General features: G+C 52.5%; 4 protein-coding genes across 15 annotated transcripts in view; 2 read left to right on the plus strand and 2 right to left on the minus strand.

The window, feature by feature from the left end:
• Positions 1 to 1,899: 1,899 nt before the first annotated feature.
• On the minus strand, positions 1,900 to 6,747 carry LOC135187026 (uncharacterized). Its single transcript, XM_064165348.1, has 2 exons — positions 6,540 to 6,747; positions 1,900 to 5,466 (listed from the first exon to the last, which is right to left on the minus strand). The coding sequence occupies exon 2, from the start codon at positions 5,431 to 5,433 to the stop codon at positions 4,585 to 4,587; it is 849 nt and encodes a 282-aa protein (XP_064021418.1). The 5' UTR covers positions 5,434 to 5,466; positions 6,540 to 6,747; the 3' UTR covers positions 1,900 to 4,584.
• SCLY (selenocysteine lyase) lies at positions 6,744 to 12,518 on the plus strand. Of its 4 annotated transcripts, none has more exons than XM_064165336.1 (14): positions 6,744 to 7,036; positions 7,419 to 7,539; positions 7,613 to 7,725; positions 7,828 to 7,928; positions 8,055 to 8,211; positions 8,524 to 8,651; positions 8,736 to 8,900; positions 9,259 to 9,365; positions 9,711 to 9,747; positions 10,094 to 10,177; positions 10,340 to 10,442; positions 10,597 to 10,672; positions 11,281 to 11,473; positions 12,242 to 12,518. In XM_064165336.1, the coding sequence occupies exons 2-13, from the start codon at positions 7,502 to 7,504 to the stop codon at positions 11,438 to 11,440; spliced, it is 1,269 nt and encodes a 422-aa protein (XP_064021406.1). In that variant the 5' UTR covers positions 6,744 to 7,036; positions 7,419 to 7,501; the 3' UTR covers positions 11,441 to 11,473; positions 12,242 to 12,518. The 4 variants fall into 4 exon arrangements, with proteins under 4 accessions (XP_064021406.1, XP_064021405.1, XP_064021407.1 ...); XM_064165335.1 differs by having other exon boundaries at positions 7,451 to 7,539; XM_064165337.1 differs by having other exon boundaries at positions 6,744 to 6,956; positions 7,451 to 7,539.
• Positions 12,519 to 13,043: 525 nt separating this feature from the next.
• SLC35G2 (solute carrier family 35 member G2) lies at positions 13,044 to 23,790 on the minus strand. Of its 8 annotated transcripts, XM_064165342.1 has the most exons (5): positions 23,515 to 23,790; positions 18,113 to 18,154; positions 16,204 to 16,294; positions 16,000 to 16,073; positions 13,044 to 14,837 (listed from the first exon to the last, which is right to left on the minus strand). In XM_064165342.1, the coding sequence occupies exon 5, from the start codon at positions 14,813 to 14,815 to the stop codon at positions 13,583 to 13,585; it is 1,233 nt and encodes a 410-aa protein (XP_064021412.1). In that variant the 5' UTR covers positions 14,816 to 14,837; positions 16,000 to 16,073; positions 16,204 to 16,294; positions 18,113 to 18,154; positions 23,515 to 23,790; the 3' UTR covers positions 13,044 to 13,582. The 8 variants fall into 8 exon arrangements, with proteins under 8 accessions (XP_064021412.1, XP_064021416.1, XP_064021409.1 ...); XM_064165346.1 differs by lacking the exon at positions 16,204 to 16,294 and having other exon boundaries at positions 13,044 to 14,832; XM_064165339.1 differs by lacking the exon at positions 16,204 to 16,294.
• A 633-nt stretch (positions 23,791 to 24,423) lies between these two features.
• The window catches only part of STAG1 (STAG1 cohesin complex component), a 232,677-nt gene continuing 232,542 nt past the window's right edge, over positions 24,424 to 24,558 (plus strand). For both annotated transcript variants that reach the window (XM_064165354.1, XM_064165355.1), the window contains exon 1: positions 24,424 to 24,523. The gene's annotated coding sequence lies outside the window, so the exon portion shown is untranslated. The remainder of the gene's footprint in view (positions 24,524 to 24,558) is intronic.

Raw genomic sequence — 24,558 nt, forward strand, 5'->3', positions numbered from 1 at the left:
AGGGAATATTCCCCAGCTCTGTTTAGAACTCAGGCCAGGAAAATGGGCACTAAAGTGATTTCACTGGACGTACGTAGCTGTGAAAAATCTGGGAGCTAAGGGAAACTGGCTCCTTGGAAGCATCTGTCGTAGATGAGTCTGGGGAGGTCTGGCTGCTCCGCATCAGGTGGCTGAGTAAGGGACAACTCCAAAGCTCCTATCCCTGTTCCCACATTGTTGGGATTTCCCTGTGATTAATTTCCAGCTTCTCTCCCTCTGGAGATGTGTTCCTGTTGCCCAGAATGCTCAGCCTGGGATGCTGTGGCCTGACACAAACATCCTTACACTGTTGGGCAGTACCTTGTGTCCGCCCTATGGCACAACCCAGCCCGAGCAGGACTGGAGATGAGCACAAGAGGGGATGCTCTGCAGCATAGCAATACAGGTAGGAACATTCAGTAGCAAGTCCTAAAAGACTAGCAAGGTATCTGCTGGCTTCAGTGCCATTCCAGGAGGAAGCAGCTGCTCTTTAGAAACTTGGGCAGAACATCCTCTGCAAGAAGATACCCTGTCTGGTTACCATCTCTTTTCACTATTCAGGGGGGATTTTTCACGTGGAAGCACCAGGAGCCACATGACAGGGGTCAGGTCAGACACCACTCTGGGTTCCTCTGCCCCACAGCAGGATTTCAGTGCTACAATTTGTTAGAATCACTCTGCCACCTCCCTGGTGTGCATGGTGTCACCTCCAGGACAAGGCTCCAGCACTTGCCATACCTATCGACCTGTGACTACAGGAACTCCTTTGCAGGCCCACTATAGCCATGTGCCCCCAGCACAGCACTCAGACTTGTCTTAAAATTTCAGGTCTGTGAAGGTTCTTGTGCTCTGAATCATGGACAGTTTGATTTCTACATCCAGACTGCTCAATAGTGCACTTGTTTGCATTTTGGGCTGGTTTCTCAAGTTTCTTTTTCCCCTTTCTGAGATGCTAAGCAGGAAGGAGAGCAGCAGCTGCCATGTGAAGATGCATGTACATCCAGGGAGATCAAATGGGTTATTTCTGCATGACCTCACTTAGATCAGGCCTTGGCAGCTGCAAGGCAGACTTTTAAGGGCTGTGAAAAGTCAGTTGTCATTTGAAGAGGGGTGCAAAAGTCTCCTTAGAGCTTGCACAGGTCCTGCCTGAGTGTGAGTGCCCAAAGTGGGGTGCAAAGCAGCCAGGCCATATTGGAGTTTTGGTTTGTCTTCTCTTTTCTATTACTCCCCTTGCAGAAATCAGAGGAAAAGGTTCAAAGTAGGAGAGCTCAGTTTGAACTCAAAACTAACCACAAAGGCTGAAGCTGTTTCTCCACAAATGCCTAGTTAAATCAGGAATTTGCTGTCCACCAAAAACACTTGCCCCTGGGATACATCTTGATTCCTTCCTCCTGCAAAAACATTCTGAAACAAATATGCTCTTCAGCATTTCTTCCTTTCTCCTTTCCCTTCCCTGCCAAGGTCCCATGGTGCAAACCACCACCTTGCACATCTCTTGGACAGCACCTGCTTTGCGCTCCTCTCGTACAACATCCCTCAGTCAGAAGTGGGAAGCCCACCTGTGAGGAACAACTTGTCTCTAACACCCATCTCCCCAAGTCTGAAGGACACAAAAGCCCCAAATGAAATGCTGCCACCATGCACAGAGGTCTCATCCCTTTCCCCTCACCTGTGGCTGCTTCAGGCTCCAGAACTTTGGTTAAAAAAAGGGTGCCAGGCAGGGTCCCAGTCCTAGACTCCCATTTCTTGTAGCTGCCCTACTGCTGCCCTGCAGTGTTTGGATGAGAGCAGGTCCACCAGCACACTTGGAGCACAGAAATTTATTTTAGCTTGTTTCCTCTTTTCCTCCCCCTCTAGAAAGAAGGATCAAAAGCCCAGAGGTCAGTTATATTAATTTATTGGGACACACCAAAAAAGGAAAGTCAACAACTGTTAATGTACAAAAGTACAGAATCCTGGGACAAGATTTACCGTCCTAATTAAAAAGGCACCATGGTCCCAAAGAAGAGTAATCAGAGACATTGTTTAGAAATTTTCCCCTGTTGCAGCAGAAACAGAGCCAGGCTTTGGCTCTGTCCACAGTCAAACCCAGTTAGAAATAACAAATATGATTTAAATGCGATAAACATTGCTCAGCCTGTACAAGATGTAACGAAAAGAATCACAGCCTGGAAGAAGGTTGGGTTTTTTCTTCCCTCTTTACTTTTATTCATTCAGCAAAAGTGACAATGCACTAATTCTGTAACTGAGGAAGACAGCAGACTCTTAACGTCTTCATCTCTGTAAGACAAGTCATTTAAACCAGAACTAGTAGGCTGTGTGTGGGGCTTCTGAATGAAATGCGATTCCCTGTGTATACAGGAAGTCAGATTCGACAACCTTAAATTCCCTGAATCCTTGAAAAACATAAAGTACTAAACAGCTGTGTTCCATAGTCGAGTCAACCCTGGTAGCTCTGCTTTACACACGAGCACCTGTTCTGTCAGCTCTATCTGTAATACAAAGGGGGGGTTACAGCAGTTATTTAAAACAAAAAAGATCTACCTCGGCAAGGGCCGAGCTTGGCTATTTTCCCTGCTGAAACAGAGCTGCTGGTGTGAAAGCCCAGGGAGAGGCTCAAGTCCAGCACCTCAGGGCTGGAAGGCAAATAGTTTAAATGTGACATAATTTGCACAGGGAAGTCAGTGAAGCATGTCAGACATAGGAGGAGAGAGAGGGCTGCAAACTCTCAAGCAGCAGAGGCTGAAGGGTGTTGCAGAAGGCAGGCACGTGCTATTAAACCTGTAACGCTACAAGTGACGCGGAGTACACAGAGTTCACTACATATTTTGGAGCAACTTACCATGAGGAACATCTCAGAGACACAGAGTAAGGATCCCAGCAATTACTACCAAGCAAGGTCACTGGGAAGCTGATGCATCGCTTGGAGCCGGACGGATCCATCCGCAGGTGGAGGGACGGAGCATGGGTACTCCGGTGCCTGCCTGGGCAGCAGGGCCGAGGCGGCCTCTGCCTCTGCCTCTGGCACTCGCTGTCTCTGCTGCGTCCCAGTTGGGCCAGCAGTGAACCTGCGTTTCATTCCTCCTTTGGCATAGGACTTCAAAGCAGTCCAGGAACTTATTTATCAAAAGTAAAGGAACTGTCAAAATTATTTGTACATGCATTTATTGTTAAAGGGAGCGAAAGCCAAAGAATGAAACAGCGTGAAGTTAATGTCAGTAATATGATGTCCAAGGCAGAGAGGAAAGAAATGGGGAAAAGCTGAGATACTGGAGTGGGGAAACCAACGTTCACACTGAAAGGTAAATTTGAAAATGAGGCAAGTTTGCGTTTTTACTATCAGAGAACTTCTGTGGACAAATAGAGACTTGTGTTTTTTTCATTCTTAGTGTGGTCTGGCAAGGTTTGGGAATCTCACCAGAGATCTCTGCACTGGGTTTCGCTGAAAGTTCAAGTCTCTCGTCTTTAGAAACCAGTAAAGCAACTCTAACTTAATTCAGCAGATACTCTTATACTGCGGGTACCTAAAATCACAGACACATCACTGCTCAGGATATATGTGGGCAAGAGGGTTACGCTTTGCTCAAACTCTGGTGGAAAACAATTGCTTGCACTCTGCTGGCCTTTATGGACGTGGGGTGGAAAAGCCTTTTACTGTAAATGCCACAGCTACCCACGCCTGGGAAGGCTTCTTTCTTTCCTAAATCCTAGGAAGGCAGGATAAGAGTTTATAAAATTCTTCTCATCTTAAAACTAAATAAGGAAATCTGCATCCTTCCCCCCTGCCTTGCCCCATCTGGACAAATAAAACATAACTACTTCATTTGGGATTCACACCTCAGATGCTAGATGAGGGACTTCAGGTTAAAACTTATCCAATTGTGAGGTTTATCCAGGTCAAGGAAACATTGTTAAAATAGAATCTATAATAAAACATTCAGAATCACCAATGCTTTTACAGCCAAAGCAGTCAAAAGGCTCCTGGTCTCTCCCTCCTCTCCTGAAGCAAAAGAGCAATCCCTTCACAAAACCCCAAGGTGCCTCTCAAAGATCAGGTAATATTAGCTGAAAACCAGCTTCCTTCAGTGCAGAAATGTCAAATTCATCTCTAAGGGGCTAAGCACCTTTTGCTCCCACTTAAATTAGCAGAAATTAGGGCTTTTCAGCACATGGAACTTTCTATTAGCAACAAGTCCAAGTTATTTCCCTGCAGTAAATCTGAGTCCTGTTTCAAACTGTCAGGCCACCCCTGGCTCAGAAGTGGTGAGAGACTTCCAAAAACCCACAGATGTGGACAGGACCTTGGAAGAAGAGGCTTATATGCCTTACACCATCTACTAGGTTTGCACATTAGCATCATTATCCGCTGATTCCTTATCCTCATCTTTTCAAATTGTCATGTGTTTTTGTCCTTTCTGCTGTTCTCATCCCAGTGCTCTTCCCCAGAGGCAGGAAGTTCCTGAGCTCTGGCAATCATTTCCAATTGAGGGTGCAATTTCAAACTTGCCTAACGTGTGCACTGCCACCTCATACTCCAGCAGCCCTGCCTGCAGACCATGGCATGCGCTAGCAGTTTTGGACCTTCTCCACAGTCTCGTAGAACCCAGGTCTAACTCTCCTGATGCTCATCCGTATATGCTGGCATTCCAGGGGCATGGGGGTGTTCGCAGGACTCGTGGTGCACCGGCGCTTCCTTCTGCCCCGCAGAGAGAAGGCTGGAGCCCCTCCATTCTCCTCTTCCACGGGGTAGGATTCATCCACACTTGTGCCTTCATCTGATTGCTCATCACTTTTGTATTTTGCTTCCTTGGCTTTGTTTCCCTCCCTCTCTTCCTTGGCAAGTTTTCTGAAGTGCTCCAGATATTGTATCTTTTGTCTTCTTTCCATCATCTTCAGTTCTTGCTTGTCTGTGAAATCTTCATAGTACATTTTTCTTTCGCTCCTTTGATCTTCAAGAAATTTCCACTCGATGCTAGTCATTTTTATTCCACTGTATTCCTCCAGCTTATTTCTCATCTCCGTGTCTGTACAAAATACATCAAAGAGCTTCTCCGAACTCTCGTTGAATTTGTCTGCTCGCTCAGTAAAAGCATGGTTCTGTCTTTGCTTCCTGGTCTGATACAATCTGGTAAACTCCTCATACATTTTGAGGATAAGTTTCTTTATATTTTGTGTTGCAATGGTGTGCAAGTTGCAAACCAACCAGTGCTCTTGCAGGTGCTCAGCGAGCAACTGGGCTGCATCCTCTTTGGACCGCTGGGCTTGGCCAGCTCTTTTGGGCTGCAGTAAATACAGCATATTCTGAACCACATCCTTCTTGGTCGGCAGGACTCCCTGGGTGAAACCCGAAGACTCTACATACTCAACAGTCCCCAGAGTCTTCCGTGCTCTCACCTCAGTATCCAGTGATTCCATCACTGCTCGTTTATCTTGTAGTTATGACATAATCTGAAAGAAGAAGGGGGCGAGGGGGAAGAAAAAAGAAACAGTATGTCAAAGGAGGCTTTTTTTTTTCCTGCAGCAAAAATAAACAGATGAGAAAATGTACTCAGACCAATAAGATCTGTGGTTTTATGGTGTACTTCGCTGCTGTTGGGTGGCTCCTGTTTTAGCCCAGCCCATTTAAATATCTGCATGTTGAGACCATCTTGCTCCTCTGGGCGGTTTTTAAAACCTAAAACGATGTGTTTGTTCATGTAAACTAGTTTTCAATTGGTTTTGGACTTCACGTTATAAATTACAGTAAATCAAGACCGCCTAGGGCGCCAGAGTTCAGCAACGGCACGCCAACGCCAGCAGCCTCAGCACCGGCAGCGAGGCAACGCGGCACGACTTGTGCGCCGATACGGGGCTGCCGAAAACGGGCAAGCTCCTGCCCTCCGCAGCGCCTCTCGCCTTGCCCCCTCTTCGGGAACAGCCCCCAAACACCAGCTCGCCCTTCACTGTCCTCCACCTCTCCCTGCCCTCTGCCTGCGACACCGCCCGCAGTACCAAGGCCTCGACTGAGGATTACTCATCGCAGTCCGCCGCAGCCCTGCCTAGGCCCAGCCTGCCCCGCAGCATGACTGGCGCTTTTCCCAGCGCGGGGGCCGAAATAAGCGCCACCGCGGTCCGCAGCCCTTCGGCTGCCCCTCGGCCCCTCCACCCAGCGCCGCTCCGGTCGCGGCGGGTCAGGAAAGCCACGAGGCTGGCGGCCGCCTCGGACACGGGGCCCGCCGCGGGCTCGGCAAGCTAACGGGCCTCGGCCGCCCCAGACCCACTCCCCTCAGGCTGGCGTCTCCCAGAGGTGGGGGTCAACAGGACCACCACAGAAGAAGCGGGGACGGGGCCGTCTCCTCTCCGCGGCCCCGGGTCCCCGCAGCGCTGAGTCACAGCACGGAGCTGGCGAGGCCCCGGGTGCCGCCCGTCCGCCCGCCCCGCCTGAGGCCTCCTGTGCGCCCCGGGCCCCGGGCGGGGGTCGGCGGAGCCTGGCGCGCCCTGCCCCCGGCCCGAGCCGGGCCCCTCCCCTCCCCGGGGCTCACCGCCATCTTGGAGGGGGGTCTGCGGAGCCTGCGCAGGAAGGAGCGGGGGGAGCAGGCCGAGGGAGCTGCCGCCATCTTGGAGAGGGGCAGCGCGCGGCGCCTCCTTCCCGCCCGCGCCCGGAAAGGCCTCCCCCCGCCGCTCGCGCGCCGGAAGCGCGCCCCGCCTCGTGCCGGTCCCTTCCGCGCGGCGCCGGCCGCGAGATTGGCCGCGCGGGGCAGAGCGAGCGGCGCGAGAGAGCAAGCGCAAGGCACCGCCCCGGCCGCGGCACCGCCGCCGTGTCCTGCCGCGGCACCGCCGCCGTGTCCTGCCGCGGCACCGCCGCCGTGTCCTGCCGCGCCCCCTGGCGGCGGGGAGGAGGCGCACCCCGGCCCGCGGGCGCAGCTCTCAGGGCCACTGGAAGCGCCGGGGGCACCGGGGTGTGTGGGGTGTGCGTGCCCCGGGCCCGCCAGCGCCGCTCTCAGGGCCGGTGGGACCCCCCGCGGCACTGGGGTGCGGGGTGCGTGTGCCTCCCGCCAGTGGGCGGGCGGAGTGCGGGCCGGGAGGACGGGCGCCGGTTGGCCGCTGTGCAGGCGCCGGGGGGACGCTCGGTGGGCGGGAGGCGTCCTGGCGGAGCGGAACGCGAACCAGGGAGGCTCATTGGCGGATGCTGCCTTTGTGGGCGGAGGAGGGAGGGGGCTGATGGGTGACGGGGGAGGATGGAGGGAGCTCATTGGCAGGCGTACTAGCGGTGGGGCAAGCAGGAGGGAGCTCATTGGTCATGCCGTATGTGGGGCAGGCAGGAGGGTGCTGATTGGTGGTGGCAGGGCAGGGAGGAGGGAGGTGGGTGGTGGTACCGTGACGGTGGGGTCGGCATGGCAGCTGCCTGGCTCCTGCTGTAGGTTACCACACGTCTCTTGCCCTGTGGTGCCAGATCCGTGGTGGCAGCAGGAAAGTGACGGTGACAGCAACATTGGGCACTGGGATGGAGCTGACTGCAGCACGACGCAATGTGTCAGAGGGGTGAGGCCTCAAACCTACCCTGTACTGGTCCCCCCCTTGCCCCCTGTACCCGCTCACCACTTAACCCCTGCAGGAGAGTCTACTTGGACCACAATGCCACGACCCCTCTGGCCCCTGAGGTAGCCCAGGCCATTTGGGATGCCATGCACCATGCCTGGGGCAATCCCAGCAGCTCCCACCCCGCAGGTAGGGAACTGGGGGAGCTGCCACGTTGGCTCCGTGCCGTGGTTAGTCCAAACCCTGTGGCCGCAGGAGCCCATGACGAAGTTGCCGGCTCTCATCCTGCAGGCAGGAACGCAAAGGATCTCGTTGGTAGTGCCCGGGAGAGCCTGGCAAGGATGGTGGGAGGCCGGCCAGAGGACATCATCTTTACCTCAGGAGGCACAGAGGTGGGAGTGGCGCAGATCTCACTGCGGGGCAGTGACCCCCATTTCTGTGTGCCCCTGCCTGACGCCTCCTCTCAGGGTGGAGACGAAGGGCCCTGGACGGGTATTCCCCTCCCTGCTTTTCTTCAGGCAAACAACATGGTGATCCACACCGCCCGTAGGCACTTCTGTGACAGCCAGAGCAGACCAAGGGACAGCCAGGAGATGCCACACATCGTGACATCAAATGTGGAGCATGATTCTGTCCGGCTGCTGCTGGAGCAGCTGGTGAAGGAGAGCCTGGCAGGTGAGTGGCAGAGGGACTGCAGGGGCCAGGCTGAGAACATCTGGCTACAGACTGGAGTTCGCAAGGGGTGCTGTTCTCTTTGGGTGACTCTTGCAGAGGACAGAAACCTGCCTTTTGCTTTCTGCCAAAAATGAGCACCAGTTCTCTACATGGTGCTCCCATTCCCTCCAGCTGGCACTCAGCACTGACCACAGGAGTCACTGTGCTCTCTGACTGCGTGCCTGCTGCCAACACAGCTCTCCTGCTGGCTCTGCAGAGTGCAGGCAGCCCTGGGTGCTGTCAGGCTTTCCAGGAAACCTTCTTGCTTTGCAGAAGCCACCTTTGTACCAGTGTCTCCACAAAGTGGGCGGGCTGAAGTGGACGACGTCCTGGCTGCCATCCGGCCAACCACCTGCCTAGTTTCTGTCATGTTGGCCAATAACGAGACTGGGGTCATTATGGTGAGTGGTGGGTACATGCACAACAGGGTGGGGACACCCTCACATAAAGGTTCCTGGAGCACAGACCTTCTTCCATCTTGCCAGCCTGTCACAGAGCTGAGCCAGCGCATCCGCACCCTCAATGTGCAGAGGGTGGCAGAAGGGCTGCCCAGGATCCTGGTGCATACAGATGCAGCACAGATGATTGGCAAGGGGCGCGTGGATGTCCAGGAGCTGGGAGTAGACTACCTCACCATCGTGGGACACAAGGTATGGCCTTGTTCACTTGGCCCATGTGTTGTTCACCCACTACGACATCTCTTTTGAGATGCCAGGGAGACACTGGGTGCCTCCCACAACTTGATACCTCATCAGTGCCCAAAGTTTTCCCACTGAGTGGTGCTCTGAAAACAGTCTTCAGCTGGGTGACAAGGGTCATGCAAGTCAGGGGAGCCTGTCTGGAATAGGGAGCAAAAGGAGGCCAGAGGTGGGGAACAGCTTCACAGCAGCCTGTGCCTGTGAGACAAGAGGGTGGAGGTCAGCACTGGAGGGCACTCCGATTTGGGCAGTACAGGAAAGGGACATCTGGCAGTGTCCCCAGGGTCACTGCAGCTGTTTCTCCCCACAGTTCTATGGCCCGCGGATTGGTGCACTGTATGTGCGTGGCCCTGGCATCACAACCCCGCTGCACCCCATGCTCTTTGGAGGAGGACAGGAGAGGAATTTCCGGCCAGGGTAAGGTGGCTGGGTGGTGGCCTAAAGATCTGGGCCGTAGGCTAGTGCCTGAACCACACATGGATACTTAGTCTAAGTGGAGTGGGCAGCTTTGTCACCTGCCAGCCCTGGGGCAGGCAGCCCAGTACAGGGAGATGGATATGTGCTTGGAAATGGTGGGAGCCTGGTATGAAAGCTCTGCTGCAGGAGAAAGCACAGGGTGGAATCACCACCTTCCGAGCCACCCCAAAGAGGTGCCCGAGAGTCCCTGTCAGCAGTGAGCAGTCCTGTGGCAGGTAATGTCCATGCTTTGAGATGGAGTTTCTGGTCTGGAGAAATAACTCACTGCTCTCTCCTGCCTTCCAGCACTGAGAACACCCCGATGATTGCTGGCCTGGGCCAGGTGAGTCAATGATTGTCATGGGTGAGTGGTTCCTGGAGGTGCTGCCTGGTGGAGCCAGCACAGAGCCAGCTTCTTGTGCTTCCTGGTCACAAGTGACCTACTGGTGCTGCCAGTCAGTGGAGAAGCTTTGAAGCACTTGCTGCAGGCTGTGCAGCCCTGCTAGTGGACAGTCATACAGTCATGCAGCTCACCTGGCACAAGGCACTGAGAAGTTGTTGGGATACAGAGGGGACCTAGTGACTGCAGAGACTGTTCCCCGTCTCAATTCACATGCCGGGGGGGCCACGTGCAGAGAGAGGTGTTGGGGGGTTGCTGATGGAACCTGTCTGGGTTTTTCTTTCCTGAGGCTGCAGAGTTAGTGAGCAAGAACTGGGAGGCCTATGAGGCTCATATGCAGGGTATTCGTGATTACCTGGAGGCCAGGCTGGAGGTGAGCAGACCTGGTTCCTGTTTATCTCTCCTCTTGAGGTTTCGGTCTGCAGAGTGCAGGACCTGGAACCAGGCAGCATATGTCCCTCTGGCCCTGCTACCTTCTCATCAAGTGGGGCTGCTTGCGAATCCAGAGGTGCTCACAGCCCTCTGATTTCTCCAGGCATCCTTTGGGAAGCAGAGGATCCGCATCAACAGTCACTTTACAGGCTCCAAGCGACTCTGTAACACCTGCAATTTCTCCATCTTGGGCCCAAGCCTTCAAGGTAGCTCTTATCCCACCGCTGCCCATGGAGCCACAGCACTCTGTGGCGAGTGACTGGCAGGTGCTGGGCTGTGGCTTTGGGCAGGGAGACAAGACAGGCAGTGGCCTTCGAGAGTGCCCAGGCGCTGGGAGATCTGTGCTTGTGTGTGCTGCAGGGCGAAGGGTGCTGTCCCACTGCAGGGTGCTGCTTGCCAGCGTTGGGGCTGCCTGCCACTCTGAGGAAGGGGATCGGTAAGCAGCTGGCTTTGCCAGGCCCAGGGCATCCTCAGAGAAAAGTGGCTGGTAGGGAGGGAAATGAGACAGGGAAAGGAATTGTGGGTGGTGGCCATGGGCAGCATCCCCTGGAGCAAAGAGGGTGCAGACCTTTCCTGTGGGGCTGAAGGGCTGTGAGGGATGTTGTTGCAGGAGACACAACTGCAACACTTGACCATTTGGAAGGACTTTATTCCTCCTTGCTTTGGTGATGAACTTGGAAGTGCTCTTCTATGCCCGATGATGCCAGAAGAGATTCTGTGTCTGGCTTATCCACTCAAGCCCAGTTTAGGTTTCCAGTAGGCTCCTTCAGGGGCTTGTGGGGACAAGAAGTGATTTTGGCCGGGTCTAGAGCAATGTCCTGCAAAGCTGCCAGTTTATGGGGACAGGAGACAGACTCCTCCTTGGAGGAGAAGAGGCATATCCACCACAGGGCAACAAGCCTAGCAGAAGCAGGTGCATTTGGAATGTGATCAGGGTTGCCTGGGGTGCATTGACAGATAGGCACCCTCTTAGTGAAGTTTCTGACAATGCATGTGCTTCCTTGGCCTTCAAATTAAACCCACTCACCTCTCTATCTGTTCCAGGCCCTCCTCAATTCTGCTCAGCTGTGGGATCCCCTATGATGTAGCACAGAATGCCTTGAGGCTCAGCGTGGGGCGAGACACCACCCAGGCGGATGTGGACCTGGTTGTGCAGGACCTCAAGCAGGCTGTGGCACAGCTGGACCAGAATCAAGCTTCATAGACCACCAGGGCTTCTTTCCCAGCCATCACCCAGGTCCTTGGGATGGGTTTGGGTTCTGCTTGGCCCCTGGGCTTGAGCTGCCAGTGTCACTTTGGGCTTAGGTTTTGACAGGATTCATTTTGTGCCTGATCCCTAAGTTGAACTGCCCCATCCTGCAGTTTGTGATTATGGATTGGACACTGGGGAGGTGGTGGTTGGTGGTGATGTGAGGAGGAGGTGGCAGGATCATACATTTCAGCAGCTGCATGCTCTTAGTTCTGTTCAGCCATCTATCAGCTTGTGTTCCCAGGGATCCTGGTGGGGCTGGCACACAGCTCTGCAGCATGTGTGGCTCAAGTGCAGAAGGTAGCACAGGGGCTGGAGGCAACAGGGAGGAGGCTTTGCTGCTTTTGGGCTGGGGCAGCTCATCAAGAGCTTGCTGAGGGAGAACTTTCTAATTCCCATTGCATAGTGCCTGCGTTCTGGGAACCTTGGTGTCAGGTGCTCCCTGCTCAGCAGCACCTACCCAGATAACCAAGATGTGCGTGCCTGCATATTGGCATGATGGAGTCTCAGAGCTTGATTCTTTCCAGAGCATAACAGTGGAAGTCATAGGAGATGGAGCCTTTTGGCCTGCTTGTCTTTTCATAAAGGAAGCTCTCCCGCTGTCTTCTCCCTCAGAGGAGGAAAGACCATCTGTCCCAGAGGGAAACAAGGAGCTGATAGAAGCACAGATATTCCAGGCAGGGAGCTGCCCTGCCTGTGCCAGGGCCCTGAGCTGGATTGCGTTACCTGCTCTTCTTCTTTCTGTCCTTCCTATAGTGGCCAAAGCTGTTGCCAGCTCCATGTGCTCCTAAATGAAACAGAATTGTTGGGGCAGCCCTGTGTGCCAACACCTCAGGAAACATGTCATCCCTCTCTGGTGCAGGCACTCTTATCACTGATGGTGGAGGACACAAGTGTCTCATCAATCAGCAGTGTTGCTGGCTGGGCTGACTGGTGTTGGGGAACTTGTTGTTTCTGGCTATTCATAGGAATAAAAGTGATTGCTGCTGTGGCTTTTTCCTAAGTAAAATATATTTTCTCTGGGGAAAAAAAATGGTTTGGCTCATCTCAGTGATGTCTCTTCCCTCAGGAAATGCTTGTGTCCCAGAACAGAGGCACACGTTGCTGGACTTGGTCCTGGCTGGCATGGAGCCCATGGACACAGATTCTTAGGCACAGGCCTTTCTATTTACTAGCCATGTATTAGTGGGGCTAGGAAGAGCATTTGGAACCATAAAACACTGGGAGGGTTTATAAGTCTCAGTAAGTTTAGGTAGGACCAAAGCACTCTGCCATCAGGTCTCTGGGTTCTTGCCAGGCTGTTCAGTGTTACTGCCCCAATCTCAAGTGCAACTTTCTTCCTTTTCCCCCTCCCTTTCCTCCCTTGCATAACAGCTGAAAACTCCTTTAGAAAAAAGTGGTTCCATAGTGCCCTGCTTCAGAAGTAATCTTTCATCTTTCCTTACAGTCCTTGAGGAAGCTTTCTTTCCCAGCTGTGGCAAAACTGGAGATGCATTTTTTGTAGCAGTCTCTCCCCCATAGGAAATCTGGGTTCCTTGCATTGATTCAGGCAGAAATGTAACCACGAAGCACCAAATGCTTTACTTAGGCTTTATGCACACAGCAAATGCAAGTTTTCAGCACAGAAATACCAGCATCACTTCCTGGAGAATATTACAGCCAAAGCACGAGAAGTGTTACAGGGGATATGAATACTCAGTTGAACATTTTAATGGTTTTACTCTTCATTTTCCTGCTACTACACTGCACAGGAGTGAGAGTCACTGGTGAATCCCTCTGTCTCTGTATGGCCTTTTCCAGGGAAGCTGAGGAAGAACACATGACTTGGCCCGCACTTCTGTGGGCCAGCATGTGCCTCCTGCTCACACACCCTACGTGCAGAGATAAACAGCCTTTCTTTTCTCATGTGACAGAACATCTGCTTGTATGCACTACAATGAATTCGCTGTCGTGGAGGTCTGGCAATACCCAACATTGCTGCATCAGCTGTGAACCTGAACAGGAGAGAGGACCTGACCGCTATGCTAGAACACCACAGAGCTGGAATACTTCAATTTCACATAGTCACATAGCCTGAAGCGGATGGCAAAACTGAACTCACTTAATGGAAGAATCCACAATCTCCTGATAATCTTGTCCTAAATTCTTCCAGGACAGTTTATAACAGGCAAGGAAAAAAACACTGACCAAAATAACCACTCCCCCAACAAGATCATAAGGACCGGGGAAGATCCGCAACACAAGGAGCTGCAGCACCATGGCAATGACTATCTCCAGGTGCTGTACAGTGCTGACCAAAGCGGGGTGGAACTTGCTCAGGCCATAGTAGACCCCCAAGAAGGCTGCTGTGGAGCACAGGCAGATGGCAAGGAGATAGCTCCAGGTTTCTCCATCCAGCGGGACAATTGGCTCTTGAAGCAAGAACATAGTGGATGCTCCCCACACTGTTCCCGTCCAACTAAAGGTGAATAGTGCTGTCCACATGCTGATGTTATCTTTGATTGATCTATAGACTATCATGGAAAGAGCAGTGGTCAAACCTGCCATAACAGTCATGGTATAGCCAAAAGCTTCCTTCCAGGTGTTCAGCAAAGAATTTTCCTCCTTAACAATGTTAGGGATCAAGACCAGACAAACGCCAAACACACTGCCAACTACAGTAATTATGTCTATGTAAGCCATTCCTTCATCTATGAGCAAAAAGGCCAAAATGGCACTGAATACTGTAGTGGTAGCCCTCCACATAATGGTCCCATTGCTGGGGGGCACTATAGCGAAGGAGGTGTAAGCACAGGTAATAGAGATAACATTGCAGACCCCATAGAAGAGGAGGCGGAGTCTGTAGCCCTTGGGGCCAAAGGGAGGCTCATGGTGGTAACACACAACAGTAATGGACAGCACCTGTAGGACTGAACGGATAAAAAGCAACTCTAGGGACGGCACTTTGGAACGATCGGAAACTAATCTTGTAATCAGAGCCACACATCCGTGAGCCACAGCAGATCCAAAGAGGACTACCCATGTTTTCCTTGACTGCAGGGTATTTCCTTCAGCAAAATGCTGGGATTGCCTCATCTCGTTGGGTTTGGGCAGTTCTGCTGGCTGAAGCTTGGTGCCTACTGTACCAAAAAAGGTCCTTTCTCTCTTTTTCCCATCACTCAGTAGTCTTTTCTTAGGATTATCATCTATAAATACTCCAGCATCTTCGTTAGCATCCTGATACCCCTCTTCTCCTGGCTGGGGATAATGAGAAGTGTATTTCACTGTCACTGTGTTGGGATGAATTTTCACTCGCTTTTTGATGGAATATTTCTGGAAAGATGTATCCATTTCCTCAGACAAATGTCCTGCTCTTAACAAAACAAAAACAAATGGGGAAGCACTCTCATTTTTGTTTGATGAATACCAAGAGAATCTTCAGGATTTCCACGTCTTTAGTGTTTACAAGATACTTTTTTCAACCACCTCCCAGTATTAGTAGATCATACTTGGTTTTGCTTTACAAGTTAACTTTGATAGGCATTTGGATCTCCTCAAGAGCCAGCCACAGAACCTCATTTAGTCACTAGTTTTTGCAAATGACATATATTGCCTTTGTGTATAGAATGGATAATGCATTCTAGTCTTAGTCCAGTGAGATGGACTCTTGCTAAGATTTTTGGGCAGTAAATACCCTACCATTGTGAATTATTCTTATTGCTAATTGCTCATTAACATTACAAGATTACAGAAGAAATTTGGCTGGAGGAGACAGTTGCCTTGTTTCTAGAATCATAGAATGGTTTAGGTTGGAAGAGACCTCAAAGCTCAGCCAGTTCCAACTGCCCTGCCATAGGCAGGGACACCTCCTACTAGAACAGGTTGCTCAAGGCCTCATCCAACCTGACCTTAAACACCTCCAGGGAGGTTGTGGATGACAGAAGCACAGAATGTGATCTTAGATCACTTCTGTCATCCACAGCCTCCCTGGGTAACCTGTTCTAGTGTCTCACCACCCTCACTGCAAAGAACCCTTTCCTAACATCTAGTTTGAATCTCCCCACTGCAAGTTCAAACCCATTACTCCTCATCCTGTCATTACAAGACCTTGTCAATAGTCCCTCCCCAGCCTTCCTGTAGGACCCCTTCAGATACTGGAAGGCCACTATAAGGTCTCCTGGAAGCCTTCTCTTCTCCAGGCTGAAGAGCCCCAGCTCTTGTAGCCTGTCCTCATAGCAGAGGTGCTCCAACCCTCTGATGATCTGACATCAACACGAGGAGATGGGGAGTACCCCTGAGTGAGTCAGCAGAGTTACCTTATGAATAAACACCACATTTTTGAGCAATGCTCTGGCCCAAAGTTACAGCATTGGGCCAGTTTAATTCAGGCATGAGGATGTCACTGAGATTAGTTTGTTTCTGCAGCACCCTGCACCATTTGTACCAAAAACCCTTCCAAAGGGAGTGGCAGCAGGAGAAATGTGACTTTCCCTGCCTTCTCTTCACCCCAGCAAATAAACACATGCAGACCTTACCTGTGACTGAGATATTTAATCACAAGCCAGAAGAGGAAAGCACCTCTTAGTCATCTACATCTTAGTCCAGGTGCCTAAACAGAAAGAGTAGATGCTGTCAAATAGGAAGTTACAATCACCTCAGTACAGAAATTAATACCCAAAGAAGGCATGAAACACTGTGCTGTTTTTTCAAAGCTGAGAAATGGAGAAGCAGCAGCATACCTTGGAGGCCATGCTCCTGGGATCCAGCAGCGCTGGTGTATTATTATCATCCTGGTGAACTTGCTTTGCTTAGAACGTTGACAAATAGATACTTAAGGGATAACAATGGGACACCAAGCTTAAAAGGAGGAAGATGTGAAAGGAAGATGCAACACAAAGATTGCTAAAATCGTCTAATTACAGTGTGAATATCCCACCCCGATGGTGGGACTTGATGATCTTGGAGGTCTTTTCCAGCCATAAAGATTCTATGACCCCAGGGACAGATTCAAGGTATTGTCTAGGGGAAAAGTGCTAACAAAACTTCTGGATTTCACAACCAAAGGTGTGGAGTGGGAGGTGGTATCACACCTGGGTAAGCCCCAGGTAGTCCCAAAAGATATCTAGATAAGGGAATGGCCGAGTTCTGCCTTATTTTATCATAATTTCATATATGAGACCAGGCTTATGTCTCACAAGGTGTGCTAGCTTCTTGGCATTAGTCTGCTTGCACACAATACAAACTTAATAATAAACTTGTTATCTGTGTGTGTGGATTGGACTTTGCACATTTGATAAAGAATCCATTCCTGGGACATTTCAGCAGGGGGTTGGACTAGAGGATCTCCAGAGGTCACTTCCAAGCCCTACCATTCTGTGATTCTGAAAAAAAAAAACCCAAACCCAAACCAAATAACCCCACCAGTAAGCAAAACAGCAACAACAAAACGTTAAATGGAAAGTGGTGTGATCAAAACCATTCTTTAGCCACCTCTCAGAACTAATGATGGGACTAAGCCAAAGACCAAGTGGTGGGTTTGTGAGGCTAAGGTTCCTACAGCTTAGTAACAAGAACATTCACGATCCTGTGCCTGCTCTCCTGCCTCACCAACACTTTGGAGGAGAGGATGTCTAGGAAGGTGCATCCTCCCAGTCCAGTCACCCATCCCCAGGAGCTCAGGCAGCAGCAGTTTGGCCTCCGTGGTGTCGGTGGGGTACAGACAACCCTGAAGTCCTTGCCCACAGGGAGTGCCGACACACCAGAGCAGAAGGGTCAGGAAGGTGCAAGACCACAGTCAAGTGGACAATGGGGATGAACAGGGAGATTGCAGATCAAAAGGCAGTGTAAAAGTGGATGCAACAGCTCTGCAGAGAAACAATGTAAAAATAAGGTGGCCAGGTTCAGAAACCTTTGCATGTTCTCCATCCATGATCTGTGAAAGCCAAGCACTGCCTGTGTCTTCTGGCAAAAACAATTCACATTCTTTTTCCTGGAGGGCTGTTTAGTGAACCACCAGCTATACCCAAGCCATGCTGTAGGCTCCTTCTTGCAGGCACAGTGAATCCCTAGTGGGGATCGTGATGAACAGCAGTGGGGCAAGGCACCAAGTCTCAGCTCTGAAGGAAGGCAGCAGCACTAGTTTGTACCTGCACCAGTAGGTGAGCTATGCGTGGGGACCACATCACTTTTGCTTTGGCAGGTGATACTCCTAGCCCTAGGACACCTCACTGAAGCAGAGGTCAGTAGGTGTTAGAAGAGAAGGTCTGCAGGGGAGAAATACTCCTGCCCACCCACATTCCTGTTGCCAGCTCATTTTCAGCAAGCTCGGCTGAAGAATCAAAGGATATGCAGTACACCAGTCAAGTGCCCAGTGCTCCAGAGTGCCCAGCAGAGTACTCCACTGCACGAAACCAGAGAGGAACCAGCTGAAACGCCGAGGTGAGTGATAGAGGGCAAGGGCTAGTATCAGCTGTGCTAGTGGCAGTTCAAGTAACCCATCTAAAATCTACCCCAGAAACCTGACTTGCCACTTGCCCTTTTTCTTCAGGGAAGTTGCTAATCTGGGATTCTTTTAATATGCAAATGTAAAATGCACTGAATGGCTCCAGGAAGGCTGCAATTTTCACAAGCACAGCTTCTCTTACCTACCATTTCCATTCTGTTACCAGGTCACGACTCTGCCTTGCACATCTTAACAAAAAAAAAAAGAAGAAAGAGGTTGATTTAAGGCACGGTGTGAGGAGAAGCAGCCAAAAGCTGTGCGACAGGAATTGCTATTGGAGTGGCAGTGGATCTAGGCTGTATAAACTCAGTCATTGCCCTAAGAAACAGCTGAGTACTTGCTTCAACTGTTGGCTCATACAGAACCCAAACCCAAACCAACTGATTTCTGACCATGATGGGGTGCCATCACAAAGCACCTACAGGGTGGCCAAGGGATCAGGCCCAGCCAGCATGGGTTTAGGAAGGGCAGGTCCTGTCTCACCAACCTGATCTCCTTTTATGATCAGGTTACCTGCCTGGTGAATGTGGGGCAGGCTGTGGATGTAGTCTACTTGGACTTGAGCAAAGCCTTTGACACTGTCTGCCACAATGAGCTCCTGGCCAAGCTGGCAGCTCATGGTTTGGACAGATTCACTCTGTGCTGAGTCAGGAACTGGCTGGATGGCAGAGCCCAGAGAGTGGTGGTGAATGGTGCCACATCCAGTTGGCAGTTGTCACCAGTGGTGTTCCCCAAGGATCAGTGCTGGGCCCAGTCCTGTTCAATATCTTTATTGATGATCTGGACGAGGGCATTGAGTTCAGCATCAGTAAGTTGCAGATGACACCAAGCTAGGAGCAGGTGTGGATCTGTTGGAAGGTAGGAGAGCCCTGCAGAGGGACCTGGCCAGGCTGGATGGGTGGGCAGAGGCCAATGAGATGAGATTGAACAAGGCCAAGTGCAGGGTTCTGCATTTTGGCCACAACAACCCCAAGCAGCACTACAGGCTGGGGACTGAGTGGCTGAGAGCAGCCAGGAGGAAAGGGACCTGGGGGTACTGATAGATAGTAAGCTGAAGATGAGCCAGCAGTGTGCCCAGGTGGCCAAGAGAGCCAATGGCATCCTGGCCTGCATCAGGAACAGTGTGGCCAGCAGGACAAGGGAGGTTATTCTTCCCCTGTACTCTGCACTGGTCAGGCCACACCTTGAGTGCTGTGTCCAGTTCTGGGCCCCTCAATTCAAGAAGGATGTTGAGGTGCTGGAACATGTCCAGAGAAGGGCAACAAAGCTGGTGAGGGGCCTGGAGCACAAACCCTATGAGGAGAGGTTGAGGGAGCTGGGGGTGTTTAGCCTGGAGAAGAGGAGGCTCAGGGGTGATCTTATTACTGTCTACAACTACCTGAAGGGAGGCTGTAGCCAAGTGGGGTTGGTCTCTTCTCCCAGGTAATCAGCAATAGAACAAGGGAACACAGTCTCAAGTTGTGCCAGGGTAGGTATAGGCTGGATATTAGGAAGAAGTTCTTCCCAGAGAGAGTGATTGGCATTGGAATGGGCTGCCCAGGGAGGTGGTGGAGGCACCGTCCCTGGGGGTCTTCAAGCAAAGCCTGGATGAGGCACTTAGTGCCATGGTCTGGTTGATTGGCTAGGGCTGGGTGCTAGGTTGGCCTGGATGATCTTGGAGGTCTCTTCCAACCTGGTTGATTCTATGATTCTGTGGCAGCTTTCTTGCTCCCTGAGTTTAGATTATGTTTTCTTTAAAAAAAAAATAATCTAAAATCCAAAACCCAAATTAAAAAAAAAAAAAAAAAAAAAACCAAACACAAACACAAAAACAAAACAAAACAAAAAAAAAAACAAACAACACCAGAAACACCATAGAAAAAGGTATAGGAAAGAGACAAAACGCAGTTGCAAATTTAGTACTGGAGCTGTGTCGTGTACTGGGAGATGTCTCTGGAGGACAACAATAGACAGGAGCACGCAGCTCAAAATGGCTGTCACACGCAGATGCTGCATTCCCCCCAGACCCTTCAGCACGAACGGCTGGATGGGCAAACGCATCAGAAAGGAGAAAGGGAGAAGATGAGAAGCAGCAAAGCACAGGAGTGCTTAACCTGGTATTTAGTATTCTCCAGACAGTGAGTGGATGACAAACGTTCTGCCAGCTCTCACACGGTTGATTTGTACTCCTCGGCGAGCCTGCATTTCTTAAGCACACAGGATTTCAGTGGAGACTGACACTGCTTTATCTCCCCAGCCCACGATGTTTGTCCCAGGCACAAAGTGAAAACAGACAGAAGTCAGCACAGCCTGCACGGAGAACTTGATGCTTCTCTTTCTGCTTGCGCCTTTTGTGGCGATCGCGTTTGGTTTTCTTGGGAGCTGGAACACGAAGCGGTTTGTTTGTGTTTGTAATGAACAAAAGTCCTTTCATTGCGAATCAAGTTCAAGGCAAGGCTGAAAATTAAGCCAAGTTCTCCCGCTAGAGCACTAAACAAACATTCCCAATTCAAACGACAACCTGGGACACCCATGTGAACTACCGGCTATGGAAACTGCAGACTGCTGAAGTGTGAACGCTGCTTTTAGATGGGTGAATAAATAATCACAATGGTTCAACCAAGGTCACAAAGCACCAGCAGAACCTTTCCAAAGAGACACCCCTCCTCCCCTCCCCCCTCACTGCACACAGGCAGAACTAAGCAATTATGCCCCGCTTGGCTACTTGGGGACGGCAGGATGAGCTCTCCGCCTGCTTGCCGTGCCTGAAGGAGCTAAGGCTTTGAGGCGTGACTGCTGATTCTAACCACCCCTTTTCCATACACTCACAAAGCACTCTCGTCCTCTGCCAGATTTGGTCAAAATCAGTCAGCCGACGGAAATGTTACGATGAAAGACTTGCAGACACAGCAGTTGCATTGCCTCTGAAGGCAGAAAGGAGCTGTCTCTCTGCTCTGCACGGCAGGGACTTGCAGGGATGAGCCAGAGCTGCTTCTGTGGCCTCTCCCCTGAATCCTGACCAAGTCAGACTGAGATCACCAGAAGGCTGTCAGCAGTCTCTAGATGGCAACCACAGACTGATAATTTTCTCTGAACAGTATACAGATGGCAGACTCATCCATCCCTGCAACCCCCTGGAGCTGGATTTACAGCAGCTTCCGAGCACTTCTGTGCGCAGGGCACTGCCTTCTCCACCACGCAGGGTATTTGTTCGATTCTTTACCAAGTGCAGGAAAATCTCCTCACTTCCCTGTCCAGCAGCCTCTCCACTGACACACCTTAACCTGCTCGGAGATTCCTCCGGTGCTCGGCAGTTCAGGAGAACGCACATGCCAAGGGATCGACACTGGTGAGGTCTGGAACAAGTGGCAGGAAAAGGCACCACCAGGTGCACAGCAGACGCAGCTGATGTCACCCAGAGCCCACACTACTGCCTGGCTTTTAAACTATCGACAAGGGACATGCTGGAACATCAGAGTACCTGGGGTTTTTTTAGCAAGATGGTCTGATGATATCGACCAACTCTGTTAAAAACATATGCAAAGAACAGATTCACAGAATCATTAAGGTTGGAAAAAACCTCTAAGATCACCAAGTCCAGCTGTCAGCCCAACACCACCATGGCCACTAAACCATGTCTTATGTTGGTTTTGAACACTTTCAGGGGTGGTGACTCCAGTGCTACCTCAGACAATCTGTTTCAACGTTTGACCGTTCTCAGTAAAGGCATTTTTCCTAATATCCAACCCGAACCTCGTCTAGTACAACTTGAGACCGTTTTTTCTCATCATGTCACTCGTCTCTAGGGAGATGAGACCAACATCCACCTCACTACAACCTCCTTTCAAGGAGTTGTAGAGAGGAAGATCTCCTCTCGGCTTCCTTTTCTCCAGACCTCCAGCTCCCTCTGCTGCCTCTCACCAGACCTGTTCTCCACACCCTTCACCAACTTTATTCCCCTTCTCTGGACCTATTCCAGAACCTCAACGTCTTTCTTGTAGTGAGGGCCCCAAATTCAGGGTGTGGCCTCATCAGTGCTGAGTACAGGGGCACAATCACTTTCCTGGTCCTGCTGGTCATGCTGTTCCAGATACAGGCCAGGATGCTCTTGGCCTTCTTAGCCACCTGGGCACATGCTGGCTTGTGTTCAGTGTCAACCAGCACTTTCAGGTCTTTCTCAGCCCAGCAACCTTCTACCCACTCTGCCCCAAATCTGGAGTGTTCATGAGACTGCTGTGACCCAAGTGCAGGACCCAACATTTGGCCTTGTTAAACCCCATACCACTGACCTCAGCCCATCGATCCAGCCTGTTCAGCTGACTCTGTAAAGCCTGCCTACCTTCAAGCAGATCAACACTCCCTCCCAGCTTAGTGTCACCTGCAAACTTAGTGAGTGCTTCAGCACCCTCTATCCAGATCACTGACAGAGACATTAAACAAACCTCACATTTTTATTAAAATGTAATGAATAATAAACAGTATTTAAGAAAAGGGATTACACAAAAGACATATTTAGTACTTAAGCATAAGAGAAACTAACAAACCCGTGTCCAGTGTCTCCAAATGACTCGAGTCACATCCAGTGGTGGTGCCTGAGGGCAGAGCCAGTGCACTTTCAAGAGCACACGAATGCAAACCCAACACTTAAGCCCCATGAATTACCAGCACCTCCCTGGTATTTCACTCCCCCAGTCCCAACCCGTGTTCCTGCCAGCTCGCTACAGTTGCCACATGGGAGTCCAGTGGGATTCCAGGCGACACCTTTACCTCAAGAACCTGCTGTCTGGCTCTATTTGGGCTCCAAATGCAACTGGTATCATGAAGTAACAACTCTTAACTAATTCCTGTGGTTGTGCCCTCCGCTGCACCTCGTGGTGATGCTTGCATGAGATAATTTTGGAAGAAGAGCCACTTCGCCTGCAAACTTCCCATTGCAAAACCCCTCATCCAAAGAAACCCCTTCAGATAGCAGCTCCAGGCTTCCCCAGGCAGGGGAAGAATGCACAATACAGCAACATTCAAACGTAGGTCTCCTACAGCAGATGAAAACATGGGTATCCTAAGTAAGGCCTGGAGTGGCACATCGGAGTGGTCTGCTTGGAGCAGAGCACAGGAAGGCACAAGGGTCGGGTCCCCCAGAGCAGGTGACAGGTTTGGACCGACCGATTTAACGCTGCTGCTTTTGATCTTCTCCCAGCAAACCACCTGGCGAGGCAGAGGGTGAGGGTCCTCCGGGGGTGACAGGCAGACGAAAAACGCGACACAAGGAGGCTCGGGCGAGTCTGACGTGGAGGACGGCACAAGCCGCGACAGCAACTATCCTGTTTGCACCGCTCAAGAGAGGATACGGAGCAGGAGAAACGGGGCCCCTCCATGAGAGCGCAGACAGCGGGTTCTCTAAGGTTTCAAACAGCCTCGCAGGAGCCGCAAGCCCCCGCGGTGGCCGGGGCAAGTCTGGTCTCTCGGCTGGGAGGAAGCGGACGAGGGGCCGTTGTTGCTGCCACTACCTGGGCTCCTTCCCTCGTCGGGCCCTTCCCTTGCCCCCCAGCTCCCGCTCCAAAACACTTACCGGTGCCGAAACACCCGCCCGGCTCCGCCGCCTCCAGCCGCCGCGCCTTCAGCGGCTGCTCCTCATCCCTCCCATGGTGGGAGGCTATCGGCTCCCCTCAGCCCACAGGTCGCATCGCCACAACGCAGCCCACACGAGCCGCCGAGCGGACGGACGCAGCACCAGGCGCACGGGTAGAGGGCGACAGCGAGCACCCCAACACCGCCGCGGCCAAGAGGCACCACTCCCGCACCGCCTTAGTGCCGCGCCCCCGACGCCTAAGCCAGCCGGGGACCGCCCCTCCGAGTAGGGCACCGCCCCCCCGGGTAGGGCACCGCCCCCCCGGGTAGGGCACCGCCCCCCGAGTAGGGCACCGCCCCCCCAGTAGGGCACCGCCCCCCTAGTAGGGCACCGCCCCTCCGAGTCGGGGACCGCCCCTCCGAGTAGGGCACCGCCCCTTCGTGCGGGGGACCGCCCCCTCCGCCCAGCTCGGTCTGCTCCTCCCACGTTCTGTCGCGACAGGCGCCCGCCTCAGCGCTTGCCTTTGCCTTCCCCCTGTCGGTCTCCCGTCGCCCCGGCGATGTCCCGCCCTGCTCCGCCCGGCAGCGGTGTCGGTCGCTCCGCGGGCAGGCAGCGGCGGCAGAGCGGCGCATGCGTGGCGTTTTCGCGCGAAAGACGTTTGCGGCGCCCGCGTGCCGGGGCGGGGTTGTCCAGCCCGCGCCGCTGTCCCCTCCGCTCCTCCGCTCCCTCCCACCTCTCCCGTGCGGCGGCGGGCGGGCAGTAGCGGCCGGCGGGCGCAAGGGGGCGCTTGGTGTCCGGCGGGCGGCGGCGGCTGCGCCATTGGCGGGTCGGAAATGCCGCCAGATGGCGGTTTAGGATTGCGGCTCCGGTGAGCGCGGCCCCCGCCAGCGCCGCCGCCGCCGCCCCGGCCCCGGCCCGCGCCCGCCCGGACCCCGCACGCCAGCCGCTCCGCAGGCTCCCGGGGTGCCGGCCTGGCCCCCCCTCACCCCAGGCGGCGGCTCGGCCTGAGGTGAGCGGGGCGCGGGGGAGGGAGGGCGCTGAGGC

The sequence above is a fragment of the Pogoniulus pusillus genome, chromosome 26, assembly GCF_015220805.1.
Source record: "Pogoniulus pusillus isolate bPogPus1 chromosome 26, bPogPus1.pri, whole genome shotgun sequence".
NCBI lineage: Eukaryota > Metazoa > Chordata > Aves > Piciformes > Lybiidae > Pogoniulus > Pogoniulus pusillus.